The sequence below is a fragment of the Corvus hawaiiensis genome, chromosome 9 (assembly GCF_020740725.1).
Source record: "Corvus hawaiiensis isolate bCorHaw1 chromosome 9, bCorHaw1.pri.cur, whole genome shotgun sequence".
NCBI lineage: Eukaryota > Metazoa > Chordata > Aves > Passeriformes > Corvidae > Corvus > Corvus hawaiiensis.
In genome coordinates, this window is record NC_063221.1 from 30166472 (window position 1) to 30182922 (window position 16451).

At 43.6% G+C, this 16451-nt stretch overlaps 1 protein-coding gene across 1 annotated transcript; it reads right to left on the bottom strand.

Moving 5' to 3' along the window:
- Positions 1 to 3028: 3028 nt before the first annotated feature.
- LOC125330494 (FRAS1-related extracellular matrix protein 1-like) lies at positions 3029 to 15923 on the bottom strand. Its single transcript, XM_048313654.1, has 3 exons — positions 14898 to 15923; positions 3918 to 4062; positions 3029 to 3311 (listed from the first exon to the last, which is right to left on the bottom strand). The coding sequence occupies exons 1-3, from the start codon at positions 15046 to 15048 to the stop codon at positions 3071 to 3073; spliced, it is 537 nt and encodes a 178-aa protein (XP_048169611.1). The 5' UTR covers positions 15049 to 15923; the 3' UTR covers positions 3029 to 3070.
- Positions 15924 to 16451: the final 528 nt, after the last annotated feature.

Here is a 16451-nt window from a genome sequence, read left to right on the forward strand (position 1 = left end):
TCCCCTCTCATGCACTCCCTCCACCCCTTCCTTTCAGCAGATTATGTGAGACTCATTACTTTTTATAGCTCTGAACAAAAAACATAATCTTACTGTTTCTTACTAATATTAGGCAATGACATAATGCCATTTGCAGAGGTGTCACTGACTTTTACTGGCTTCTGATGGCAGGGCTCTCCACTTTATATTCTGTTTTATGTAAGCCTCCTCAGAATTTATTGACCTCAAAGGATTTCTCAAGTTGCTTAATTATAAAAGGAAGAAGACAGCATGGTGGCTTAGTGAACCAATATAAAAGTCAGCTAAAATGTGTCATTACAGAGACGGATGGTGAGGGGAGATGTGCAGCAAATAGCAGTTTCTAGGGTCTGAGCCCAAGAGGCAAAGCCTTCTCTCTGAGTTATTCCCCAGCTGGGATGCTGCAGGGTGAGGCTGAGGATGGCTTCCAGCTTGCCCTGGTGTTCCATAGGTGCATTGTTTGCTCCAGGTGGGATAGGGACAGTGTCTATGGGCACCTTGAAGTAAAGGCAAGGAGGAAACAAGAAAGAAATCCTCCAGGAGACCTTCCAGAGCCACCTCAACACAGGAGAAAGTGTCAAATAAAACCTGTGTTTGGTCTCACTGCTTACTCTATCAACCAAGCGAAGTCATGAACTAAACCATTTCCAGAACAAGTCAGCTGCAGCAGGAGCTGGCTGGGGATTTCACTCATCCCCAGGAAAAAGGAGGAATAAAATCCCTAAAGCTACTGCTGCCTCCAGCTGAAGATCTGGGCACAGGGTGACAGTTTGGTCGAGCTCATCCCCTTGAGCATCTTTGGTGTCTGCTTGTGACCCACTACTGGAAATGGCTTTTGTCAGCTACTTCAGCTTCCAAACCCATATTCCTGGGGAGAAAAAAAAAGTAAAAAGAAACAGGAAGGAAGTGAGACACTGGTGAAAAAACAAACCAGCAGCAGTCACTGCCCATTTAGCAAGGGGGATTTAATGATTTGAGCCAGACTTCCTTGAGCTCAGCGTGTCTACACATTGCACAGCAGTTACTCGCTTCACACACTCTCTTGTCCAAACTCAAAGCAACATTTCCAATTCCACCCTTTCTTCTCAGGATGGAAGTTGGAGTGCCTGGGAAATAGAGATTTCTCAAGGCTACTGTGGGAAAAGCAGCTTACTAAGGAGAGAGGCTGGGCAAAAAATAGTTAGGATCACAAATCTGGGTAAAAATAATGAAAATACATGCATGTGCTGCAAGAAAGGCCACTGGCTTCTCTGCATGACCTGCAGCAGGAACAGCACTGATGTGTTGGTACAGCACCCAGCACAGGGTGACAGGCAGCAGCCCCTCCTGAGGCTCCTTATTTCTTAGTTACTTCTAATTTCCAAGTGGTGGAAGAGGCAGCTCAGATTGTTTAAAGATGTTATTTTGGTCTCTCCTACACCGCTTGGTACGCGGCCCGTGACTGTGTCCAAAAGAGGCAGATTTGGCTGGAAAGACTGAATGCTGCTTAGTATTTTCTCTGTTATATTTTCACATCTTGGGGAAAACTGTGGCAGCGAGGGATCTGTACCTAAGCTTTTCTAATTCGTGTGACCATCACTTACTCGGCACGACACCACAGGTCTCACGTCTCTTGGCAGCAGTACAGGGCTCGCACTTTCATATGGATGAAGTATTTGTGAGCAATTTCTCCAATTTATTAAGCATGAGCAGGCTCCTCTTAGCATGGAGCAGATAGAATTTTTTAAAAACATTTCAACAAATCTGCTCCTGGGGGACTGGGACAGAAAGCTTTGCCACGTTATGCACATGTGATTTTTTCTTATGATGCCCTTCAGCCTCACAGGTTTTGATGACACTAAGAGTCGGATTCATGGCTTTGTGCAGAAGAAGAGTGCACTTCCAGCTCCATGGCTTGGTGGAAAATGGTAATACGGGCACATTTCCTTCCCTTACAAAAGGGCTCAATTTGATCCATGGACTGGGAATATATAAACAAGATTTGAGATATGAAGCTTGCCTCTGATGGACTAGAAAATGACATGGAAATTAAAAGACTAAATAAGGGGTGTCTCCATGGGGTTGCTCACAGTAGGAAAGAGAGAACATACAGATCCAGGAAAGCCATTTCACACGCATGAAAACAGAAATGGCAGCAAGGAACCAACCTCAGAGAGTGAAATTGGAAGAAATGGGGGAAAGCAGGTAAAGACATGAAGCATAAGGAAATCAGACTAAGGGAGTAGGCAAAGAACAGGATGAAGGAGATGACAGAGCTGCAGACCAAGCCTCACAAGCAGAGGACCTGGCTGGAGAGGGAAGGGGGAGGCTGGGAGCATTCCCCCTGAGCAAAGGGGCTTGATGGCTCCCATGAGCTCCTAAGGAAATGCTGGTAGGAAGGAGGGACATGTGTCCATTTTATAACTTCACGTTGTTTACTACTTATATGAAATTTTTCAAAATACACACATGATGCTCTGGGAAAGAAGCCAAAGTTGTTTCAAGCATCAATGTCCCTCTACGCATGCCATGGGCTACTGCTCCCCTCTGGAGAGAGGCACCCACAGTGGATTTTTCTGCTTTTCCCTGCAAAAAGGACCCAGAAAAGGGGCCCCTGGCACCCAGGCAGAGCAACATGGGATTTCATATGTGCACTGATTTCTGCCTCAAAAAGAAGGCTTGTACTTGTCTTCACAGCTGGAGTTCACCAGGTATTTTGTGATCCAACAGGTTTCTTGTGCTCTGAAAATGGGGATTCAAACCTTACTAGTGGGAAGAGTTGGACCTGGATACAAATTTGAGACAAAAGGTTTGTGTGGCAATTCCTAAATATCCTTTTGGTATAAGAATAGAAATTATTTTTAGCTCTACAAATTGTTTTTGTGAGTCAACAAAATGTTGTACCATCACCATTCAGTGAAGTTTTAGCCTTGCTGGTGCTTCTTTCCCTATAGCCCATGGAGGTCTTTAAAGGGTCTACGTAATGCAAGAAGAAAAACCAGTATTTTATCCTTCTTTTTACAGACTGGATCTGGAATTTCTGCAAGGATTCAGCAAGTCCACAGGATTTATTTTATTTTTCAACTTGTGAATTTTTAAGAGTAGAAACCCAAATTAGGCCAAAACATGTGTTACTGTCATGAAGTAAGGGCAACCACATCACCTGCATCCCAGTCTCACAGGCCAGGCTTCTTCCCCTTTCTTCCGCAGACCAACAAACAAAATGCTCTTGACAGGGTTTAGGCTTGCCATGCCACTCAAAAACATTAGGATAGACTATTTTATGGTGAAAGGATGTCAGAAGGACTTCACTGCTGGAAAAGAGAGACAATTAATTAATTAATATTACTCTCCATTTAGCTTCCACCTCTTTGAAGCTTTATTCCCAGAGATGGCACTCTGGCTCTCTTGAAAGGAGCATGAGCATTAACACTGCCTTCAACTGGCTTTGGACCTTAAATATTAAAAAAAAAACCCATGCCATGTTCTTCCCAACAAGATTCACTGTTAAAAATAGATTAAAGAGAATGGAGAAAACATACAGAAGGGAATAAAGAAAGTGGGAGAGAGACACAGAGTGTGAAAAAAGAGCAACTCTGGCCTAACTGAAGACAACCAGAATTTTGCCACTAACTTAAATATAAACAAGCCTTTGCTCAGAGACCAGAAGCCAGCTTTTTCTGCATGAATGGTTTTTGTTGGATGGGATTGTGTGGCTTGTCATAGTCCTGTACCAGGCAGCAGAGTGCACAGCCTTGTCATGAACCAGCTTTCAGGGACAACCCATGCAGTGGAAGCCAGATCTCCTCTGTACTGTGGGTGGGCTTGGAGATGCTGGTGTTGAGATGAGTTGCTTTCATTTCTTTCTTTCTTTTTTCTTTGTAAGTCTTTATGCACCGAATGTCACTTAGATAGCTAACCTGGAAAGATGAGAGATTTCATCGTTGACTGGCATGATGTAGATGTAAAGTGTCCCTTGGACTGTGCGCTTGCCATCTGTCAGCTGCGTGGTAAAACTATCCTCTAGGCTTTCTGTGTCATTATGCATGTGCAGCAGCATCAGTCCTACAGGAAAGAGGGGAAAATTAAAATGAAAACCCTGGATTCTCTAAAAACTTAGAACATAGATATCATATTATTAAAAAAAGAAAAATAGCTCCACAACTCTCTGGAATTTAAGACAACAGTTGTGATCTTTACAGTTTCAGAAAGCCCATGCTGCTTCTGCTGAAAGAAATTCTTGTGGCTGCTGTGATGCCAATGCCTGTGCAAGCCCATACAACCCACAGGCCAAGGTAGCACCCAAATGAGGCTCCTCTGACAGTGTCCCCCCCACTGCTTCTCTCTCCCACAGCTGAGCTTTCCAAGGCTTTCTCGTCTGTGGTCTCCCACCTTGACTTGTAGCTCGGACCCCTCCCAAGGGGTTAAGACTCTGTTTAGCAGCCCTGGGTGGAGGCTTTATTCTTGCTGTGCTTCCTGCAAATGCAAGAGCAGAAGCAGCACAGCAGGGCTCTGGAAGTCATTCCCAGCTAACTTACGGAGCAGAGAGTGAGCCAAGCTCGGCACGCTTTGGAGCAGTCCCCATGGGAGGCCTCGACTGCTAGTGAGATACTGGCAGTATCTTCAGTAAATTTTGGGGGCACTTAAAAGAGATTCAGACATGATGTGTTCTTCAACACATCTGCTTTGCAGGGCTAGAGCTCTCCCTAAATTCCTTATTCCCTGGGCACAAACACAGCCCTTGTCACCACGGTATCCAAATGCTTCACACTTGGCCAGTGGCCCCAGCTTGCCAAGCCCTCACCGCGGCAGGAAAACACAGGCGGGCACAAGCCGAATTTAACAAGTAACCTGCATAGTCAGTGACCGCAGGAAGATTTGAAACAATGCTCCTGGAGACCTGGTGCCGCTTCCTATCCATGTGTGGCTTTTCAACCCATTTTGGGGCAAGGAAATGGGAAAACATGGGATCAAGGTGTTCATGGAATGGGCTTAACTAGCAGGGCATGCAGGTAAACACATACAGCGTGTGCTTGAATACAGTGGGGGGAAAAATAACTGACTGTGTCTTGAGTTGAAAAGGCTACATTAAAACCAAACAAACATTCCGTGAAATAATTCCCTGGAACAAGGAGCTGGCTCGGCTGTGGGGCCGGGTGCAGTGAGCGGCCGCCCCCGGCAGGGGCCCCCCGCGGCCCGCGCAGCCCGCGCTCCCCGCGCGGCCGGCCCGTGAGGGGACACTTCTGGTGTTCCTTACTCTCCCACAAGTCAAGCCATCGCTGAAAGAATACATTCACTCTTCGAAACGTATTCTAGATCAGCAAACAAGTGGGACGCCTCTCACCCCACAGCCCTGGAAACAGAGTCATTTACTTGGGAAAAACCCTCCAAGATCACCGAGTCCAACTGTTCCCCCAGCACTGCCGAGGCCACTACAAACCGTGGCCCCAAATGCCACATCCACACAGCCTTTAAATCCCACCACCTTTTCCATGAAGAAATTTTCCCTAATATTCAGTCTAAACTTTCCTTGGCACAGCTTGAGGCCATTTCCACTTGTCCTATTGCTTATTATTTGGCAGCAGAGCCTGACCTCCCCTGCCCCGGCTGCCCCTCTTGTCAGGAAGGTCTCTCCTGAGCCTCCTTTTCTCCAGGCTGAGCACCCCCCCCCCCCCAGCTCCCTCAGCTGCTCCTCATCACACTTGTGCTCCAGTCCAAAAGTGCACCAAAAGCAGCTAAATACAAGGCTGCAAGGAAAGCCAAAGTGCCATCACTGATACTTCAGCGAGGGGAAAAGCGGTGAATCATAGAATCCTAGAATGGCTTGGGTCAGAAGGAACCTTAAAGCCCATAGCATTCCACCCTCTGCCGTGGGCAGGGACACTTTCCAGTATCCCAGGTTCCTCCAAGCCCCATCCAACCTGGCCTTGAACTCTTCCAGGGATGGGGCAGGCACAGCTTTTCTGTGCAGCCTGTGCCAGGGCCTCACCCCAATAAGGCACATCACCATCATCTCCACTGCTGAGTCCATTCACTGTCAGCCCAAGAAGTGGTGGAGGGTGATGATGGAGATGCTCAATGTGCCTATGGGGATGACAAAGTCTTCAGCATTCAGCATGGTTAGTCCTGTAACACTCTAGACACCTTCTCCAATCTGCCGCAAGGAAAATGTCAGAAGAAATATAACCAGGCCGCTCATCAAGATTTATGGAAAAAAGTTAAACACGAACTTTTAAAACATAATGATGTGTACACACGGGAGACATTTGGCCAAAAATGTCTCCCAGCAGACCCTCTGCCTTTTTGATAGAAATATTATAACTTCCAGTGGAAGCAAGTGTTTGCCTTTTGTTTGCAAAAATTAGTTTCTGGAGGCCAGATGCACAGAAAGGGACTCATTCTGCATCCAAACCTCCTGACCCTGCCCTGCCTTTACCGGAAAGCACGAGATGATCCTAAGAGGGAAGAACAGATCCCGTTGTTGGCCTCAGCACATGCTCTGCCACATGGGTACAAGGCTGCAAAGTCTACAGGTGCTCCCAGATTTGCTTTCTCTGCCTTCACCCAGGGACTGCCACATATCATCGCTAATGAAACCTCCGTTTACATTACTCGGTCCTTTCCCACTCGCAGCATATGCTCACTGGAAAAAAAAACCTAAAAAAAATTACTGCTGGTAGCCCCACTGCAGGATCTTTTTTTTGCACTTCAAAGTAGTCTATAATGTACGATGGAGCGCCAACGCTTTCATTGACATATAGCTTGTTCACTTGGATGTCATGAGAGAGCAAACGAGTGAATCTAAACAGCGCAGCGAGCTAGTTAGATGGCTAATCTGGTGGGTTGCTTTGATTTCATAAATAAATTAGTTTAGTCTTCTGAACAGGGAGAGAAACACGAACCAGTGATCTCAGCAGCACTGCTGCCCTTCATTACTGAGAGGGCCTTGCTCAATTAGAAATGCCATTTGTTTTGATTATGAGGTTTTATGTGAGTAAAACCAAATTTTACCCTCATACATTGAATAAGGACTTGTATAAAGAACCATAGCCAGAGCTGTTTTTCAGCTGCAGTACTGGACACAGGCTGTATGTTAAGGGATGCAGGTAAGGGGCTGAGGGCTGGGGGTGCAGACCAGCACCCCCAAGGGTGTCCTGTGTACAGGCTGTGTTAGCACTAATTGCTGCCAGCTCACCGCTGATGGTATACCAGACACCAGCATGAGTTTTTCTTGGGAATGAACCACAGGACTGGTTTTTTTTTCTCCCTCCCTTCTGGATGGAAATAGCTCATTAAATATTTAATTCTTCAATTAAAGAGTCACTTTGAAAAAACAAAAGTTAATATTCATCCTTTTAACATGTGGCGAGTTCAGAGCAGCCGTGCTCTTCGCACACATCAGAACCAGAGCTCAGACATGAGCAGAAACTGTTTAAAATGCATCTGAACTGCATGATGCACAAAAGAAGGCAAAAAAAAAAATAGGAATGCTTCAATCAAGATAACTACAATTCACACAAAACTTAAACAAAAAAAGTAGTGGATAAAGCAGTAATTTTTTTTAGAAGTGTTTAAAATATAGTATTTCAGGTGTCATTTGAAATCATATTTCAACTAAAAGTTTCATAAAATAATTAGGTGAGATGGCAAATGAAATCTTTAGATTCCACTGAAACATTTTTGCCATCAGATTTGGTTGGCAAGAGATTGGCAAAAGATTTTCAGTCTGATTTTACAAAAAGTCCTTCAAATTTCCTCTGCTATGGTGCAGCCCATTTGCTCTGTTGTAGAAGGACAAGCTAGTGATTAGCTCAGTGCTTTGAAATTTCTATTTCAATGCACCATTCCTAAGCCAACTCCCACAAATCTTTAACCTCTTTGCATCCCACTTCTTTCTCTGTGGCTGGAGGTGGTGACACTTCTCTTCCTACAAACTTTTAGGGGGACAGATGAAGACTCTGGTGCAGAGGTGACAGGACCACACAGCCCTGTGCCCTTATTTTGTGATCATGGCCTTCATGGAACTGGAATTACAAAATGAAACTGCTCTGTATATGGGCAGGTTAGAACTCCAGAGTTTTGCTGCACATTTTCTGTAGAGCCAGGCTATAGATGCACAAGCAGCAGACCCTTCCACCTGCACGACTCGTTTCCTTGGATCATAACATTCCTATTTATGGAACCTATTTTAGCACTTCTTAAAAAATTGCCTACAATTAATGTGGCTAAAATTGCGTGCTCAGCAGGAGGGAAAGCCATGCCTCAACACAGCTTGGGACAACTAGAGCCAGCTGGAAGAAATATAATCTCACCTTGAACTTTACGTAAAATGAAGACACTTCTTTTAGTGATGGAAAAATTCATTGGAAAAAGCAGATGTGAGTGGCAGAGAGATGGGTGGGCTTGTTAGCAGGGACAAGTGTGCTTTGAAGCACCGTAGATTTTTAAGATCTATCAGCTAAGATAGCCAGACCCATGCAGGGTCATAAATAAAGAATTTCTTCCAATCATTGCTCCACTGAGCCTGCTAACTTGTATTTCACAATGGCACTTCTACGAGTAAAACTCCATTAATCTGTGTCACTCGTGTACTAATCTAAAGAGCTGTTCCAACCTCAAAACAAAATGGAATTTCGTGGTCATTTGGAGTACAACACAATGGAAGAGGAGGTACCTAGGCTATGTAATCTCACTGTAAAGAAATGTGATTGGGGGTCAGTAAATTGGGCAAATATGGCTCAGAGTTACAGAGTATTTGGTTGAAATTTAGAAAGTGACTCAGCAGTGTTTTCTTATATGGACATTTATATGGAGGGACCAAGTCTGGAGTCATCTCTGTCAAAGTCAAGATGCCCTGGCAACACTTCTTCTCCAGATGCAGATTGGTTTATGGGAATATGCTCCCAAAATTTTGTCACAGATGACTCTAAGAGTGGGACAAAGGAATGATCATGCTCTTTCTGATCACAGAGCACTTGTCTTCAAAATAATTTGGAAAAAAACCTTGTATGGTTACAACAGAGAAAAAACAGCCAAATTTCTGTTTGTTTATGTATATGGCAGTAGTAGGAAGGTGGCTGGGACAGAGGGGAATGCCAGGGTGGGCAGCTCTGTAAAGGAACAGAGCAGATACTCTGGCCTAACACTTGCAAGTTTTCCTTATCTCCTGCTCCAGCCTGAGCTGTTGCTGTCCAGGTCCCTGTGGCTTCCTCCAGCCCTGTTGTGGTGTATGAGGCATAAAATGGCCCTGGAGGGAAGGGATGGATACACAAGTGCTTATTTTGTGCAACAAATCAAGGAAAACAGTTGCAATTTTGATCATAAGACAATGAACATTTGCTGACGTCCTTGACTATAGATTTTATACTTTAAAAAAACAATGCCAAATCAATTTAAAGGAAAAAGTCAGTGATTTCTGGTTCCTGTCCTCTAGTTCAAGGACAACCCCAGTTGTCTTTGTGATAAATACAAATAAACTGCTACAGAAATAACATCAGGCTTAAAAATTCTCAGTCAAGTTCCTCGGTATGGTGCAGCAAGGTCGAATCCATGGGGGTAACATATTTTCATTACCTCTTTTGCTGGTGGCCTCTGTTGCTGCAAAGCACTCCAGCATTCTTCCCAATGTCGAGCGCTGGCGTTTCAAAGGACACGGCTTGTTCAGGACCAAAATACATGGCAGTTGTTGCCCTTTCCATTTAGGCCTTAAGCCCTGAATCAACAGTAAGAATCCTGGACATGGGAAAATACAGTGCTGACAAATACGTAATTCAATTAAATGGGCTGGCATTGTTTAAGCAATAGCCCTTTCCTCTGATCCATCTCTTTCAGAGCTCTGTGTCTTAATATTATGGCCTACTTGAAACACTCGAGCTCATGAATGGATTAAAGAGGGTTTCATTTGTTTTATTTATTATTTTTACTGCTTTCCTTGGCTTTTTGCAAACAGGGGAGGCACAGGCCTCATTTAGAATTCACTGTAACATGCACATTCTTCCCTCCTCTGTTGAGAGGAGAAGGGGGAAAAAAACAACAACAAAAAGATCGCAACTGTTTCAAAAGTACCAAAACTCTTGGGTAATTCATCATCAACGTTGACTGATTAACAAAAGTGGCTTTAGAGCACAATAATTTCAAAACATGGATAGCACATACATTTACTGCCACAGTAATTTGACAGATTTAAAAAAGGGGGAAGCATTTTACCCATTTTTTACTTGAAAGTTACATTACATTATTGAATATTTGCCTTTTTAAATTCAGTCTTTGATTTTAAAGAGCGAGTCCCTTTACTCTCCCAAATGTGATCTCAGTATTGTAGTCTCTCACTGTGATAGTTGTGTATCCCTTGAAATGCATCGGTGTTGCATTACATCAACAAGGACTCAAGCTTCCATTTATCTTCAAATATTTCACAATCCACTGCAGTATATTCTCAGTTGCAATTTTTGCTTTCAAGTTTGGCCACCATGTGTGTAGCATTAATTTCTCTGTTCACATGTAATTCATTCAGGGACTTACACCAGCTGAGAACCACATATGGAGGCCCAGATTTACAGAGCTTTTATTTTGTGCCATGGAAGCCTACAAGAAACAATTTTCTATTTGAATATTGAGTGTTTACAGAGGTCTTGTTGTTCACTAGAGACAGGAGATTATGAAATCATATTCTGCAAGAATCCTATCCAAAAAAACCTGACTAACATTTATTAACTCCTCTTTGTTCAAGTGCTCGCACTGTTCTTACAGGGCAATTGAATGTTGCTTCTCCTCTCTCAGAGTTTGTTGTTTGTTATTATTATTTACCACTTCTAAAAAATTGTTGGTCCAGCTTCAGCCAGTTTCTGTTGTGTCTGACATTACAGCTTAAAATGACCAAGGCATGGCAGCAGAGACAGGTGACGAGTGGGGGATGTAGGTCTCAAGGAGACCCACACAAGTGCTCTGGAGCTCAGCACAGTTTTGCAGTCAGAAAATTGTATGAGGGGTCTTTAAACCATACAACTCCCCAGTGCTGGTGTCTGTACCAGGCAACTAATGTTTTGGTTGGAGAATACACTCCTGTTCTATTTGGGTAAGCTCCAAATGCAGATCTCTAAGACCCTTCTGTGGTGCTCATTTAGGCTTGTTTTGAGACAATAATGACACATATTGAATGACTAATGTCCCACATAATTAACCCTGTAGCTCCTTATTTATCAAAATTTCAAGGGGAATGGAGCATTTTGATGGAAGGCAAGAAATTGAAGTTAAACCTTACACAGACAAAAATCCTTGGAGAGATGCTTCAGGATTCAGGTTCCCTGTGTTGGAGAGCTGGAGGAGTCCCTGGATACTCCTGGTTATTTGGGAGGGGAGCTGAGGTGGAGGTTAAGCATCCCCAGCCTTCCACGGGCCTCTCCCCTTGTCTGCTGGGATCACCCCTTCCTGATTGCTGCTAGAGGGAGCAGAGCTGGGTGGACATGAGCTCTGGTCTGGAAAGCCCTGCCAGCCTCCCTGGCAAAGGACAGAAAGTGTAAATTGATTTTAATTAGGGATCACTCATGTGGCCTCTGAAGTATCAGTTTAAATCAAACATTAGCAACTGTCAATTTCTTCTTTCACTCAAGACCCAAATCCTGTAAACACAAGGACCGTAACAAATCCCTGAAGCAGGCTTTAGTGCACATATATGGAAAACATACTAAACTATAAATACTGTATACCATATGGCAGCGAGATTATCTAATTTCACTTCATAACTGGTGATAAAATGACCAATCAACTGACGTGCAGAATGAAATGCCAAGCCAAGGATTCAGCTACCCTTAAGATGGCTCTGAGGTTTCATCATATCCCACCGTATCCCATTGCATCCCTAAAAGTAAGCACATACCTATTTCACTGACACCAGTGTGGACACAGTGGGAATATGTGCAAGACTGGATCTGCTTTCAGAGCCAGAATTTGTCCTCATTTCTCTGCAGCTAAATTGAAGGTGGGGAAGCTGGACTGGGATGACACCAGCAGTGCCAGAGGAGAAATTTTGAACTCTCCATTTGTTTATTTATATGAAAGAAGTATTTGGGGCAGGTAACACTCATTCCTCAGCTTTTGCTGAGCCCAGAGGCTCATCATTAAGACTCGTAAGCTTTAAAGCAATACAGAAAAACAACAGTGCACAGTATCTACAAATAAAAGAACTTCACTGTGTACATGTTACTAACACACCTTCATCAATTTTTTCCCTCATTACTAAAATCATTTAATCATTGCACAGGCCAAAACTCTACTGTTATGCTCCCCTGAACTGTAAAGGGCTCCTACTCCAGCAGTGAGGTATCAGTTCTCAGAAATAAAAGGTCAGCACTTTGAAGAACAAAATCAAAGTTACTGATGTATTCCTGAGTTGGAAGAAAAGAAATTTCATCATTTGCTGAATTCGTGGTGACAAAGAGAGGAACCACCAGGGAACTGTTGAAGGTTATCTCTGGTAGAATTCACAAAGTGATCTGCAATGGTGCCTGAACGTTCATATTTGGAGAGAACATTGTGGGTATCACCTTCTAGGCGATGGAAGTTAGATGAATCTTGGAGTAATGCAAGAGATTTAAACCACACCAAGCTTTAAAAAATAGACTAAGTACAAAATCAGCTTGTTTCAAAGTTAAACACCAATGTCATCAGCTCAGATTTTGTGGGGGCTTAGCCCCAGAAGCAGAAAGATCCATCAGTCCACAGATTCATTTCCCAGGAGAGTGGTGGAAAATGGCTTTGTTGGCTCATTTAAAATTAGCTTGGGTACAGCAGTTATGAATATACTGTGCAGAAAATTGTGCACTGAATTATAAGCAAATAGGTTGCTATGATTTGATGCTATTTTAATAGCTGGTGATTAACCAAATGAATGCTATTTGGTCTGGCCTGATTTGCCAAATGGTTCCTCTCTTCTACCATCCAGCCAGTTGTAAAGTAGTGCCCCATACAACCAGGCACTATTACCATATTAAACTCTAATAATTTTTTTTTAAAGGAATAGTAGCATATTGTGGGGTATATATTTCTTTCAGTTCCAGGACTGATCTTCTTGAGCCAGCTGAGGGAAGAGCATTTTCTAGGAAGCTGTACTCAGGGTTTGCCTTTGACGTGAAGTTAAAGTCCTTGAGGTCTTCTTCAAAAACGCTGAGATATTTCAGATACATGCTTAATGTTCTTCATTCACCCCAAAAGCACCTACTGAGACAAACCCACATTAATATGCCTCTAGCTAGTGTTGACAAACCTCTTCCTTGCCTTGGTTACCAAGAATGTGCCATCTGATGAACTTGCCCATAGCTCCCGTAACATCTTGGTTTTCTGTGCAGTGGTTTTCAGCTGGAGGACTGCTGAGTGTTTGGGGATTTTTATTACTAAATTATTTGAAACTGAGCACCTACAAAGGACAATGCACTGCTAATGTTTAACTAGAAGTAGAATAGGAATTTCTGGTTTCTTGTCCAGTCCAAAAGAGGTTTATTTTGTGTCCACCATCAGTGTAGACAGAGATTCTTTCCCAGGCACCTCCATGCTCATTGCAGTGGTGGCCCTGAGAGGTTCATCCTTTCTTTCCAGTGGAGTTTGCTCCAAGATGATGGATATGAGAGCTGTCAGGTCTCAGACCAGCTGGGGTAAATGAGCTTAGCAAAGATGCTGCTGCCCAGCCCAGCAACAAAGCTTCTGCATTTCCGTAACAGCAGCTACAGCAGAGCTCATCCTACCTGGTATTAACAAACTGGGGAGATGCTTTACTGAGTCCGCTTGATAATTTTATGGCTAATCTTGTTTTATCTATATTACTTGGACTTCTGCCTTTTTGTTATTTTTTTAACATGGGTTATTTTTATGAGAGAACAGTAATTGGCACCGCAGTGCTGACAGAAGTATGTCTCAGGTGTACAGGGCCAATGCCTTGTTGTGTCCCCTCAGGGTGCATTAATTAGCACTGCTGCACTGGCTCCTGTCACTGCCCAGTTCTAGCTAATGCCAGAGGTTAAACTGTCCCCTGCCTGTGTCACCAATTTAGACTCAGAATAGCTCTTCATATGCACAATGCACATTAGTATTGCTCTAATGAGGGTGCTGATACTGAACAAATGAATTTCTGGGTGATATTTCAAAGGTTTGCCTTTGCTCCAGCATTAGTTTTCTTTTACTTTACTATTTTTAGCTAGTCATTTACTCCTTACCATACCTCCACAAAAAAAACCCCCAAAAAACTAGCATTTAGTGCAAAATTTTCTACTTCCTTGAAAAATGAATTAAAAAAAAAAAGTTTAAAATAGTTTCTTAATCAGTAATTTTCATCATCTTAGTTAAATTTCTCCAAGCCCTTTAAAAATTACTCAGACCCCATGTAAATAATGCCTTAGCGTGTACATTGTTCTGTGCAGATAGTTGGGCAACTTCTTGTGTACCTTAAAAAGAAGTCCACGTTAAAATGCTTTGCTGAATTGCACCAAACAGCAGAGTAATTTTCGTCCCTTTTCTATGAAAGATGAAATGGGGTTGTGGAAGGTTTTAATGTCAATGTTATCAGAAGACTCCCCAAATTGTGATTTCTTCCACTTTTTGGGACTGAATGGCAGAGGCAGTGGTCCGTACTGCCTTCTTCTGCTCCTGAAGCCAGACAGTGCTTCCTTCTCCCCCAGACAAGCCCCGTTCCTCCCTTATCAGAGAAATTTGCATTTCATTTCTCTGTTACACGAGATACTGCGTTGTGTGACTGCACAAAGAGGGGCTTTGTCTCCTCACCAAAGGCAGGCAAATAACCGGCTATTGAAACTGGAAAGGAAAGGACTAACGTGACGAAATGCCACATTGCTGGAATGCTTCTGCTCAGGAGTGTGCCGGCACAGATGGAGCAGAGCCTTGTCACCAGTTACCTTGTTCGCTCTTCCACACCAGTTGCATTTTTCCAAGTTCCTTACTCCTCTTGCAGCTCTGGACCTTCCCTTCTCTGTGGTATTGCAACTTGCCAGCACTCATCTCTGAAAGGGAAGCCTTGAGCAAATCATTTAAAAGGAAACAAAACATATCACAGAGGAAAATTATAGCGTGTTGATGTGCCAAATCAAGCTATCTCTGTCTTGTGGCAGCATGATTGTATCACCTGTCCTACAATGACTGGCAATTTCACCTGTCTCATCATTGCAGACAGATGCTCCAGTGCTACCAAACCACAATACTGAATCCTGGTCCTCTTCAGCAATAAAATCAGCCATTCGTAACAGGATTTTTTAAATGTAATCTTTGTAGGAAATTGGGATTAGATAACTATTTCATAATTTTTGACTCATTAACTACAGTAGACACAAATCTAAATGACAAAACAGATCATAAGACACACAGACTATTGGGAGCTTATTGACATCTCCCAAAACCTCAGACACAGCAGCTAAGCAAGCTGTTGTGACCTGTACTGGCAGAAGAGACACAATGAATGAACTGACCAAGGTGTGAGAGCACCGAGGAGCTCCGGATGTATTTTCTGCTCATTAGCCTGTACTGATGCTCACACTGCCTCGACATTATCTGTGTTGACATTTGCAACCTCACCTGACTCACACCAGTACAACGCTTACTGCTTGCACTGATAAATCCTTTTGGTCCATTTCCATTCTCCTGTATGTCTTCTCCCTTCTCTTCCATCGTGCTTGGTGTCTGGGATCTGTGTTTGGCACTGACAGCAAGCCTTGATGATATTTCTTCCCATTGGGTTGCAGCAGGGGAAGGGTGAGATGCCATCACAGAGGGGTTTGTGAAAAGTCCTCAGTTATGAGCACACCAGCAGAGGAAGGGGCTGCAGCCCATGACCCCATCAACACTGGCACGCTCCAGTGCTACTGAGCCACCATTCATAATCACCTGTGCTCACCAGGGCACTTCCAGGGCTGCTCTACATCCCTGCGCTGTGCTTCACCTCTGGCAGTTAGCAATGAATACAAATAGCTCTGAATACATGGACTGAGCAGCCTTACAGCAGGAGAGCATCTGCACGGGGAGCTCAGCACTCAGCCCCCTGTGCCCTGCCCATCGAGGCAGGAGACAGAACATGTCACACCAAGTCTCCAGTATGCCTCATTTTTGCCCCAAGAGCCTCTTTAAAAGTCAGATTAAAAAGCATCAAGACAGGAGAATTATTCTCTAACATCAAGCCCTTTCTTAACCAGGTAAACTACTTCAGCCTGCAGCATAATCAGAGGCCGTGGGATCACACCAATTGCAATTAACTTGCTGAAGTAGGTCAGGACTATGTGTATTGCAGTGCAGGGGTACTCTGCCTTTAATGATTTCAAGTATTTTGAGAAGCAAACTGAAAACACTTAGTCAAATTAAGTGTTTTCTTTAAGCTGTCAGCATTGCAAGCACTGCCAAGATGAACAGGATAAATTGGATTAGATGCAGTCTATATGCTTCGAATCCTAATGGCAAGGGAT